Source organism: Eschrichtius robustus, chromosome 19 (assembly GCF_028021215.1).
Source record: "Eschrichtius robustus isolate mEscRob2 chromosome 19, mEscRob2.pri, whole genome shotgun sequence".
Taxonomy (NCBI): domain Eukaryota; kingdom Metazoa; phylum Chordata; class Mammalia; order Artiodactyla; family Eschrichtiidae; genus Eschrichtius; species Eschrichtius robustus.
This window is the reverse complement of record NC_090842.1, coordinates 20,217,509-20,230,421: the sequence shown is the minus strand read 5'-3', so window position 1 is coordinate 20,230,421 and position 12,913 is coordinate 20,217,509. Positions and strand designations below refer to the sequence as shown.

General features: G+C 40.1%; 1 protein-coding gene across 1 annotated transcript in view; it reads right to left on the bottom strand.

Annotated features, from left to right (window-relative positions):
* Nucleotides 1-3,800: 3,800 nt before the first annotated feature.
* The window catches only part of TERB1 (telomere repeat binding bouquet formation protein 1), a 44,235-nt gene continuing 35,122 nt past the window's right edge, over nt 3,801-12,913 (bottom strand). Inside the window, exons 15-17 of the mRNA XM_068528923.1 lie at nt 8,141-8,290; nt 7,331-7,396; nt 3,801-4,038 (exon numbers count right to left, since the gene is read on the bottom strand). Coding sequence (XP_068385024.1) covers nt 3,851-4,038; nt 7,331-7,396; nt 8,141-8,290 — 404 coding nt within the window. The 3' untranslated portion in view covers nt 3,801-3,850. The remainder of the gene's footprint in view (nt 4,039-7,330; nt 7,397-8,140; nt 8,291-12,913) is intronic.

Here is a 12,913-nt window from a genome sequence, read left to right as displayed (position 1 = left end):
CCAATTTTACCGATCTTAACCTATTCTATCATGAACTTCGCTTAATCCTAATCGAACCACGAATTGAAAGACCGGCCTTAAACTAGACCCCCAAATCCTCACAAATATCCTGCTTTTCACCTCCTCCTTCCTTGACCCTATTAAGACCACGAGGTAGTGATCTTTACTGTAGTGAGTAATTTGTTTGGTTTTACTTATTAACAGGTGTTTGGTTTTTTTTTTTTAATAGCTACATTATTTATTTATTTATTTATTTATTTATTTATTTATTTTATTTTTTTAGCTGTGTTGGGTCTTCGTTTCGTGCGAGGGCTTTCTCTAGTTGCGGCAAGCGGGGGCCACTCTTCATCGTGGTGCAGGGACCACTCTTCATCGCGGTGCGCGGGCCTCTCACTATCGCGGCCCCTCCCGCTGCGGGGCACAGGCTCCAGACGCGCAGGCTCAGCATTCGTGGCTCACGGGCCCAGCTGCTCCGCGGCACGTGGGATCTTCCCAGACCAGGGCTCGAGACCGTGTCCCCTGCATTAGCAGGCAGATTCTCAACCACTGCGCCACCAGGGAAGCCCTTTTTTTTTTTTTTTTTTTTTTTTTTTTTTTTAGTTAATTTATTTATTTTTGGCTGTGTTGGGTCTTCGTTTCTGTGCGAGGGCTTTCTCTAGTTGCGGCGAGCGGGGGCCACACTTCATCGCGGTGCGCGGGCTCTTGTTGCGGAGCACAGGCTCCAGACGCGCAGGCTCAGTAGTTGTGGCTCACGGGCCCAGTTGCTCCGCGGCATGTGGGATCTTCCCAGGCCAGGGCTCGAACCCGTGTCCCCTGCATTGGCAGGCAGATCCTCAACCACTGTGCCACCAGGGAAGCCCCAGTGTTTGGTTTTTTTAATGATATTTTCTGGGAGCCAGCATTTGACACCAGAAATAGGAGGCTTTAATGTCCTTTCTTCAGGAAAAAAGAAAGAAAAAGAGAAAGAAAGGAAGGGAGGGAGGGAAAGAAAGAAAGGAAGGAAGGAAGGAAGGAAGGAAGGAAGGAAGGAAGGAAGGAAGGAAGGGAGAGATATGAAGGGGGAAGGGACAGGGGAGAGAAGGGGAAGGAAGAGGGTAATGGAAGAAAAGGAAAGAAAAAATACATTTCACCTATCGAGTTTCACTTTAGGTCTGGCCGCTACCTGAGAGGGCTCTTGCTAGCCTCTGTGGAAGCAGAGGCATTTTACAAGGCATTTCTAAATATCACAAGAAAGTAGGATATGTCAGAAAAGCAACCATGTATGTGGGATTCAGATGAGTAGGATTCTGATCCTGGCTCTGCCAGAATTTTGGCAGCATGAATTACAGATCCAATAAATGGGCATATCATCTGCCAACCTGAATGTAAGGTTCAAACAAGACAATGGGAGTGAAAACCTATTAAGAATTATACCCTGGAAGTCTAGGAAGAGCAGGAAAAGTGCTGTAAATCATAAAAAGGTAAGCAATGTCTGAATTTTCACAGGACAAAAGATGGAGTTGAAAACTACAGGCCAGTGAACTTCATCAGCCCTAGGTGAAATTCTCTAATGTGACCAGTTGGAAAAGGAAAAGACAGCACCAGATTTACAGTTTCTATTTTGCAGGAATAGCAGGTAGGAGGATGCTGCAGACCTGGAAAATTCGGATTTCAATGGGGCATTTGCCAATGCACATCATAGACAAGAAAGTGAATGTAGGCTGGATGATAGTGTTGAGGCTTGTTAAAGACCAGGCCCAGAGGGGGCTGATGAGCAAGGACCACCAGAGGAGGCTGCTAGGGACCTGACCCCATCTCCTGCCCTGGCCCAGCCAATTCAGGGTGCCATCCATGACTTGGATGAGAATGCAGCAGCACACTCATAGAAGCTGTAGATGACCTGAAGCAGGAAGGGAGGCCTAACACACTGGGTGACAAACTGAGTACAGACTAATTCTAACAAGATTAAATTTAACAGGGGCCACTGAAGTCCTGTAGTGGAGTTAAAAATAAATGTGTAAGAACAAGATAGGAATTAATAAAAATTATAAGTCTTAACTATATCAACTATAATCAGAGAGTTGATCATGTGGAATGCCAAGAAGTATCTTAGGTAAGGTCCATAAAACCTCTTTGGTCCTAGCAAAGAAGCTGATCCCCCTACTCTGCCAGTCAGGCCACATTTCTTTCTGGACACAGTCTATAAACAAAAAGGTATCCAGTGGTCAGTGACTAAGCTCATAAGGGGACATGACACTGTTCAGCTGAAACAGGAAGTAGCTGGGGCTCATCAGCATGAAGGATAAAGGACGTAGAGGGGAAAGTGATAGATATCTATCTGTAACTCTCTCAAGGGCTGGTATGTGGAAAAGAGATTCAACTTTTGTGGTTCTGCAGGAGGTACTCCAGAAAAGTATATTTCATTTTAGCATAACGAAGAACTGACCATCAATTATCACCCTGTGAAATAGTATAAATTCCAGGTTCCTGAGGATATATGCAAAACTAAAGATAGCCAATGTCCAGATCGTTGTACAGCAGTTTATGCCTCTGGCAGGGAACTATAACTGAGGTCAGCCCCGAATGCAAGGGTCTGACATTATTGAAATCCCTTTTTATTCCCTGTTGAACTGGCCAGGTCTGAGTCCCTAAAGTCAAACAGTCCTCTAATATGTGATCATTCTTTGGCTTTCCTTTTGATGTATATTCACTTATTTTATTACCAAATTCCATTTGAGGGAAAAAAGCAGTTCACATTAACCAAAAGTTAGCCAAGGGTTAGGATAAAATTTCAAGGTTTCAGAAGGCAGTATAGGTTATTTTAAATATAGTGTCAGTGACTGACACAAAACAGTGTCCCAGCTACAGTATGTCATACTCTTGGGGATGCTCTGTAAGTAGTATTTGATTTTCTGTTACATAGATAATTTCCAATCAATAAAAAAAAAAAAGCAACTATTGCCAGTAAGGCTGAGGCAACAGACAAAATGTTTTCCCCCTTGACCTAAAACTACATTCACACATCTTGAGAAATACACATCAAAATAACCCAGCAGACCATTTAAATCATCCCCATAGTGCTTAGGAAATACTGACAGATAATGGACTAGAGTCATTCACACTTTAAATGATGCAAAGAATTTTCCTAATTGTAAATTATTCTCATGCTTAAAATTTTTCTGCTTATTAACCCTCTGGAATTTTCATTGTGGATCAGAATAAAAGATATTTAATAAAAATTCTGCTTTATCTAAGTAGACATAGTCATGATCTGAAAGGGTGAAAGAATACATGCTTATAGGGAAATACCCTTTGGTATTTATAAGAATGACATGAAGCAGTGACCCAATGAGTACATAAGCACAACTGAGCTTTCATGCCCTGATACTTGATCACTTTGCCATAGCAACAGCATTTTAGGTATAATGGAGGATGCATCAGCATGATGGAATATAAAAAGAGTAAGAAAAATAGAAGTTTGAGATCTAGTAGTTTGGTTTCCAACTAGAAGAAAACTAACTTAAAAGCAAACAATAAAAAGTTGTTTTAAACAATTTTTGTTGTTGTTGTTTTGGCCGTGCTGCGAGGCATGTGGGATCTTCGTTCCCCGACCAGGAATCAAACCCATGTCCCCTGCATTGAAAGCGTGGAGTCTTAACCACTGGACCACCAGGGAAATCCAAAAGTGTATTTGTTTTATAAATTATTTTAATAGTTTGATGAGCTACAGCATCACAAAAAGTAATTAAAACAGTATCCCCATTGCCACATTTCCTGTCTCATAAGAGTTTATAAGAATATTTTAAATTTTATATTTTCAACACACTGTATTTTAAGATATCAAACTAAAAACTGACAAGTCTTCTTCCAGTCAAGGAGCCACACACTTGGGGCGTTTGGTCAGCTTGTGGTATTTGTGAGCAAGGTCGACAGCCTTCCGTCCTTGCTGAAAGGGGAAAGACCACAAAATTAAATTCCAGTGATTTCCCATTTTCTTAACTCCATTGAAAAGGTAATTTACTTCTTCTTCAGTAAAGTTTTTACGAATTCTTCTTTTTTCTGTAATTAATGAGAATTGTAGAATATATTAGTACTTGCTGAAGAAAGAGTTCTTGAGACCCAAATAAATGCCTAACTTATTCTAAGGATATGGATTACACAGTGAGAAAACATCATGCCTGGACTACTCATCATATAGAAATCCACTTCAATTAAAACAAAACAAAACTGAGTGCCTACTATTAAACTAGATGCTATCACTGTGATCTCTTCAATAATTGTAACAATCCTATTGCAATAATATTCGCAAAATCCTTCAATCAAGAAACACAAAATTTTATAAACATTTGATTGTTAATTCTCTCAACATTCCTGTGAGGACAGTTAACAAACAGCTTACCTATCTTACAGATACAGTCTTCCCAAAGGGCTCCATAACTTCATAGAATAGAATCCGCATCCCCTGTGTTGGAAGGCGGATTCTTAACCACTGGACCACCGGGGAAGTCCCTTAAGCTTTTTAATTCACTGTTAATGCACGTTATCATTGTGGGTAGATGCTGATGAGGAAGAGTTTTTGTATTTCCAATTAAGGCTGCTATTTACTTTAGTAGGACCTTGAATAGCGATGCTGGGACAACCTTCTAAAATCTTGCCTTTGCATGTCATGACTGTTAGTCCATCTATCCTGAGATAGAAGCCATAGTTCAGATCTTTTAAAGCAGGAGGGAAAAATCTTACCAGCAGAAGGCCAAGAAATCAATGAAAATAATGTCTAAATATTACTTAATGGTATTCCTTAGAATGCAGGCTCCATGAAGACTGGGATTTTTGTCTGTTTTACTCACCATGTGTCCCCAGTGCCTAAGACAGTGTCTGACACATAGTAGGTGATCAATAAATATTTGTTGACATAAAAATGTTACTACCGGTAAAAACTGTTTTAAAATTTATCAATGAAGTTACTTCTTACTTGGGTCTACTGGAAAACTGTGGTTATCCGAGAAATAGATGATTTCAACTTCACTTGCTAAATGATTTGAACTCATTATAATCAGGACCAGATGGGTTATTATAACATTCAAGATATTGGGTCCTGAGGTTGTTCATGTAGAGCCAATCCCCACTTTTCCCCTGCAGTTGCCGTCTGACTTCTACGCTTAAATTAGCATCTGTGCCAAATACCTCAAAGGTTACCACAGCAGCATAGTTGGCAGCCTAGAAGAAGGAAACAGCTCTCTACACCACAAGACTCCCTTCTGTGACTTCTTCAGTGCTCCTCCTAATACTGATTGGTCATTAGAAAAAAGCAGGGAAAAATAGGCAAGAGGGTTCAGTCCTAGAGACTCTTTTTTTTTTTTTTTAAACTTACCATTTAAAAAAAATTTTTTTTTAAATTTTATTTATTTATTTATTTATGGCTGTGTTGGGTCTTCGTTTCTGTGCGAGGGCTTTCTCTAGTTGCGGCGAGTGGGGGCCACTCTTCATCGCGGTGCGCGGGCCTCTCACTATCGCGGTCTCTCTCGTTGCGGAGCACAGGCTCCAGACGTGCAGGCTCAGCAATTGTGGCTCACGGGCCTAGTCGCTCCGCGGCATGTGGGATCTTCCCAGACCAGGGCTCGAACCCGTGTTCCCTGCACTGGCAGGCAGATTCTCAACCACTGCGCCACCAGGGAAGCCTTCCTAGAAACTCTTATTTTTCAAACCCTCTCAAGATTATCAATCCATCCTAAAAGAGAGCCTTGCCCCCAAGGCTCTTTAAATACTTAGATGCTGCAAATGGTCCCTTCTCAAACGAAGAGTCTCAAATTTGAGTGTAACCTATAACCAAATGAAAGGTGATGAACGTCTCTAGTATGAAAGGGAAATTTATTAAGAGGGGGAAAAATGGCAGTACATCAAATATTCCTGGCCTGCTTGTAAAAGAGATATAAGACCAATCTAATCACTACCTCCTCAAGATGCCTTTCTAAATTTGAAAAAAGCAGGCCAACTTATTAACTATTGGATTTTAGCTAAGCAACTGGAATCTACAAAAAAGATGTAGGTATTTACGAGCTGAAAGTGACTTAGCAGCATTTAGGATCCTTCTGTATAATCAATATATAACCATAATTATGTATATTTCATGATGCTCTGCAAATGATTTTACTATGAAAAATGATTATAGAATAATTTTAGCTGTTATATATTTGCTTTTAAGACATGCTGCTCAAGAAATTCTATTATTAATTTGATGCCAACTCCTTGTCAAAAAGATTTCCAACTGTAACGTTTCTATGGAAAAATACCCATTTTCTAACAGTTTCTACAGAAAATATTACTTCAAAAAGTGGGCTACCCTGTAGTGGTACTGCGCTTAATTTTAATTTGTATGCAGAAATTTTAACCTAGAAAAAGACCCAGTTAGAAAAAGTAAATTTGAAATTTCTTTCAAGGTTCTGGCAGTGAAAATGGCCAAACAAAAGTATGTGGCAAAATGTTTCCTGGATGGATCAAGTCCAAATGTCTTCACAATAAATAACAGAATGGCTCTACAGATATTACTAATTTCTAGGTGACTTTGAAAAGTAGTGTACTCAACTGCTTAGTCTTACTCTGCACATACTAATTCCATATGAACAGAAGATAATGGTAATGTTCTTTAAGTCTTGTGATAAATTTGAAATGGTGATAAACCTGAAATGGTGATTAACCCTTTAGTTAAAGAAAAACTCCTGTAAATTAACTCATAGTTTAGAAGTATTTTAATTTTTAAACAGGGCTCTAAGGTTTATACTATTTGTCTCTTCAATTTTGATTGTTTGAAGTGCTACAGATGTGAACCAAAATCTTCCGCAAAATTTTTCTGAAGCACTTGTGCATAGGAGAATAACTTTGCTCTTAAAATAGAAAAGTGATCCAGAGGATAGAAAAGGGAATTCTGGAGAAAGACAGGCTTGCATCTGAATCTAAGTTCTGCCATTTGCCAACTCATTGGCAAATTTCGGCTATTTTCCTACTGCTATGCAACCTAAAAGAAAACAAATTAAAGTGGGAATAAAATAATAGCTTATCTTACAATGTTATTATACGAAATAAAGCAAATAACATGTATGAAACACCTAACACATAGGAGGTTCTTAATAAATGTTAGTTTTCTCCTGCCCCTTCCCCAGCTGGAAAGTAACAGATGAGCAAGCAACATGAAAAAGGGAAGAGGGAAGCCTCTTTTGTCAGGAAGTATGACCCTCATCAGAAGAAAGGGTTATCATTTAAAAGCCATTAATGATGTGACTGAGAACAATCATTCAGCTGTTCTTTTTCAGGAATATACGAAATTTATACTTATTTAAAAATTAAATATATTCACTTATTCCTCCAGGGGTAGTAGATTCATTATTGAGTTGTCGTCTTCTACGTGGGGTCAGCAGAATTTCTGAAAAATACAGAAAACATTTAGTGTACTTAGAGTATCAATCTGAGTAGTATCACATCAATCCCATCAGTATGATATTCCCTTTTTCCCCCTTCTAATGGGAATCCTTAGGTGGATTAGGATGAATTTTTAAATTACTAGAGACTAAATCTACTCCCTGGGAACATTTTAAATCACAGCTGCTCAGAGACAGATTTTCTTTTCAACATTATTTTACCCTTTATCTTTTAATATACTTAATGTTCTAGATCATAGTTCAGAAGGTATGGTTATAATTACAGTTTTGTGTTTTTTTAACATCTTTATTGGAGTATAATTGCTTTACATTGTGTTAGTTGCTGCTGTATAACAAAGTGAATCAGCTATACATATACATATATCCCCATATCTCCTCCCTCTTGCGTCTCCCTCCCACCCTCCCTATCCCACCCCTCTAGGTCATCACAAAGCACCGAGCTGATCTCCCTGTGCTATGCTGCTGCTTCCCACTAGCTATCTATTTTACATTTGGTAGTGTATATATGTCCATGCCGCTCGCTCACTTCGTTCCAGCTTACCCTTCCCCCTCCCCGTGTCCTCAGGTACATTCTCTATGTCTGCGTCTTTATTCCTGTCCTGCCCCTAGTTTCTTCAGAAACTTTTTTTTTTTTTTTTAGATTCTATATACATGTGTGCTAGCATATGGTGTTTGTTTTTCTTTCTGACTTACTATAATTACAGTTTTAAAACTGCTGAATTAATTACTTTTGTTACAGATAAGTGATTTCCTTAGTCCACTTTTATATCTGTCTTCAGCTTCCACAATGACTTTGTGACGATCACATTGGTATGGGCAAGAGTGTAAGAGCTTGCTAAAATTTCGGCTATTCAGGGATTTTCCTACTGCTGTGCAACCTAAAAGAAAACAAATTAAAGTGATGTATAGATGTTACAAAATATCTAATAACAAATTTATGAAAACAAATATCTTTATGATAGTAACTGAAGTGAAATCAGCAACTTAATTATAAATACGTCAAGAAACTCCAAGTCATGTCATGTGAGAGAGTAAAGACAACAAATATAATACAGTGAAATAAGTGTTGCCATAGTGGTGTGAACAGAGTTATGGTGATATAGAAAAGCAGCATCTACCTTGGCCTAATTCTGAGCAGGAGTCACTATCAGGGAAGATATCCAAAGGAAGTGACCCTTATGCCCAGTCGTCTTTTTTTTTCTTTTTTTTCTTTGTAATGTTTTACTATGGAACATTTCAAACACATGAGAATAAAGAGAAAAGTATAATTACCCACCACATATCCATCATCCAGCTTCAACAATTATTAACTCATGGCCAGTCATATTTTATCTACCCCACCTACTCAGCTCTGTCCCCCATGTACACACTGGACTATGAAGGCTGCAATTTGCATTCTAGTATCATTTCATCTGTAAATACTTCATATGCATTCTTAACAGATAAGAACTTTTTTAAAAAAAACACTTACTTTGTTTTATTTTTTTAAATGGCAAAACCACTATCACACCTAAGAAAATTATGCTTAATACAATCTAATATCCAGTCAGTGTTCAAATTTCCCCATCATTTCAAAACTTTCTCTTTACAGTTGGTTTATTTGAATCATGATCCAAACAAGGTCCACCATTACACTCAGCTGATATGTCTCTTGAGTTTCTTTTAATCTACCAATTCTCCTCTCTTCCTCTTTGTCATTTACTTGTTGTAGACCCTGGGTCATTTGTAATGTGCAGTTTCCCAAAGGCTGGGTTTTGCTGATTACATCCTAGTTGCATCCTTTAAAATATTCCTGTGTGCCCAAGAAACTAGTAACTAGATCTAGATGATTGATCAGATTCAGGTTCAATTGTTTTTAGTAGAACTCCTCACAGGTAGTATTGTGTACTTCTTACTGCATCACATTAACAGAAACATAAAGTCTGACTATCTCTCTTTTTATGATATTGATTGATCAGTAGGTTCAGGTAATGTTAGCCACATCCATCCATTATAAAGTTCTCTATCCACCTGTCACCTATAGGAAAAGTTAGCCAGGCAGAAAGTTGGCAGGGATGAGGACATTTCAAGTACAAAGAACACGTGCAAAAGCACAGAAGAGTAAAAAAGCATAGTGTGTTCAGAGAATCACAGGTACTGTGTGTGGCTGGAGTATAAGGTATGAGAGAACTGTGGGAGAAAAGTTGAGGCTGGTAAGGGTTGCAAGGGGCCAGGTCAAAAACGGTCTTGAGGGCTTCCCTGGTGGCGCAGTGGTTGAGAGTCTGCCTGCTAATGCAGGGGACATGGGTTCGAGACCCGGTCTGGGAAGATCCCACATGCCGCGGAGCAACTGGGCCCGTGAGCCACAACTGCTGAGCCTGTGCGTCTGGAGCCTGTGCTCCACAACAAGAGAGGCCACGATAGTGAGAGGCCCACGCACCACGTTGAAGAGTGGCCCCCGCTTGCTGCAGCTAGAGGAAGCCCTCGCACAGAAACGAAGACCCAACACAGCCCAAAAAATAAATAAATAAATAATAATTAAAGGTGCTAAAAAATAAATAAATAAATGTATTAATCTTAAATGAATTAAAAAAAAAAAACGGTCTTGAAAGTCATCTTAAGGATTTTTAACTACTATCTTCAAGTCAATGGGAGGAACTGAAGGATATTTATTAAGCAGGGAAATGACAAGATTTGTCTACAGAAAGCTCAACTGAAGGTAAGAGGATCAGTTGAGGGGTAACTTAAACAGTCCAGATAAATGAGGGGATTCTGAAACACAGCATTTGCAGGGAGAATGCAGAGATTTCTGAGGTAAAATTGGTGAATAATGAGCTGTCGGGGTAAGGGAGATGTTTAGGACAATTCTATTGTAATGGATCGAATGGCAAAGTTTGGAATAAGCATGGCACATTTCTGGTGGACTTAAACAGAACAAGTTGCAGTAAAATTTAACAAGTGGAAGCAGGACAAAGTTCCACACAATTCTGAAAGCCAGGCAGAGAGTTCGATTTAGTGAGTTACAGAGAAGCACTGAGGGTTCTTTAGTATGGTGACATGATACAAAGCACATATGAGGAAGAGAAGTTAATAGCAATACACGTTACTTGGGGGTTGGTGAGACTTGAGACTGAAAGACTGCTAGTAATTTAGGCATGAAGCAAAAGGGGCCTGTGTGGGAAAGAAAGAAAGAACCAAATATGATAGACTAGAAATAGGGGATGTAAGGAGAAAAGATAGTTATAGATGATTCAAAGTTTGAAATCTGGGGGGCCTTCCCTGGTGGCACAGTGGTTAAGAATCTGCCTGCCAATGCAGGGGACACAGGTTTGAGCCCTGGCCGGGGAAGATCCCACATGCCGTGGAGCAACTAAGCTCGTGCTCCACAACTACTGAGCCTGAGCTCTAGAGCCCGTGAGCCACAACTACTGAGCCCACGTGCCACAGCTACTGAAGCCCGCAAGCCTAGAGCCTGTGCTCCGCAACAAGAGAAGCCACGACAATGAGAAGCCCGCGCACTGCAACGAAGAGTAGACCCCGCTCACCGCAACTAGAGAAAGCCCGCGCACAGCAACAAAGACCCAACACAGCCAAAAATAAATTAAAAAAAAGAAAGAAATCTGGGGGGTCAGAAGAATAATGGCAACACTAATAAAAATGGAGTGGCTGGAGGGGGGGCAGTTTAAGAGGGAGAAAGATGTTGTGCTTTGAATACATTAAGCTTGAAATAACAAAATATTAAAGTGAGTATGTCCTAGGTACAGCTGGAAATGGAAGAATGACGCTATAACCCGAGGTAGAAGCGAAGTGTGGAGATACAGATTTGAAAGTCATTGGTAAAATGATAGATGATGCCACAAAAGTAAATGCTGCAGCAGAGTTGAGTAAGTGCTGTAGACTATATATTGGGGGGAGTATCTGTAGAAATTTGGCAGGAAGATAAGATAAAGGAATAAAGGTGATAAAATGGAGAGCTTTATAGACTGTAAACTTCCTGAAGTGAGGACTGAGTTCTATTCATCTTTGATTCTAGTGCCTGCTGCAGAATAAACACTCCCTAAGTGTCTGCAGAATGAATGGTCACTGAGGGAGCAAAGCAACTAGGAAGGAACTATCTCAAACAAACTAAGGGATGAAAGGGAGTTAACAGTTATAGAGCATCCATTCTACCAACTGGAATATTTTTGACCAGAGGTTCCCAACTGTCTCACTCTGTGGCATCTTTAAGATCTTGGTGATTGGGACTTCCCTGGTGGCGCAGTGCTTAAGAATCCACCTGCCAATGCAGAAGACACGGGTTCGATCTCTGGTCCAGGAAGATCCCACATGCCGCGAAGCAACTAAGCCCGTGCGCCACAACTACTGAGCCCACGTGCCACAACTACTAAAGCCCCTGCACCTAGAGCCCGTGCTCTGCAGCAAGAGAAGCCCGTGCACCGCAACAAAGAGTAGCCCCCACTCACTGCAACTAGAGAAAGCCCGCGCGCAACAATGAAGACCCAACACAGCCAAAAAAAAATTTAAAAAAAAAAAAAAAAGATCTTGGTGATTTTTTCACAGCACCCGTAGGCCAAAAGAAATACCAAATGTTCTGTTAGGCCCAAAACAACTCAATACGTATTTATGTTCTAACAAGTTGGTAGCCATTTAAAAAAATAATAGACCTAAATTTGAAATATATATATATTTGTATTTCATTCTTATTAATTACAGCTATTTCCTAATGGGATTTGTGCAACAATTGGGTACAGCACAAGTTCTCAAAACTTGTAATCAGACTGGACACTGCCACCCTCATTTCCTTTTCCACACTGATTTTCACGTGGTGCTTGCTTTTTAAAAATCACAACAACTGGGACTTCCCTGGTGGCGCAATGGTTAAGAATCCGCCTGCCAATGCAGGGGACACGGGTTCGAACCCTGGTCTGGGAAGATCCCACATGCCACAGAGCAACTAAGCCCGTGTGCCACAACTACTGAGCCTGCGCTCTAGAGCCCGAGAGCCACAACTATTGAGCCCACGTGCCACAATTACTGATGCCCACAACAATAGAAGCCACCGAAATGAGAAGCCTGTGCACCACAACGAAGAGTAGCCCCAGCTCGCCACAACTAGAGAAAGCCCGCGTGCAGCAACAAAGACCCAACGTAGCCAAAAATAAATAAATAATTAATTAAAAAAAAATCACAACAACCACTGAAAACCCAGCTCCACAAAGTGACATCATCAAAAGAGATGTAGTACAATCTAATGGTGAGACTGTGAACTACTTTGAGCTAGTAGTTTACGTGGTGTCCAAAAGATGTTGACCATTTTGTGTTTCACTTATAAATTTTTAAATATTGTGTAGTGCCCTTGGAGTTCACTGCAGAGCCCCAGGGAGCTTGGGTGGACAGTTTGGGAACTATAGTTTTCAAATGAGAGGAGAGGATTTCAAGGAATGGTAGTTGACAGTGCAGAGATACTAAAGACAATAAGAATCTTTTAAAAAGTCATTGGTTTGGGGGTTAAAAAAGAGGTT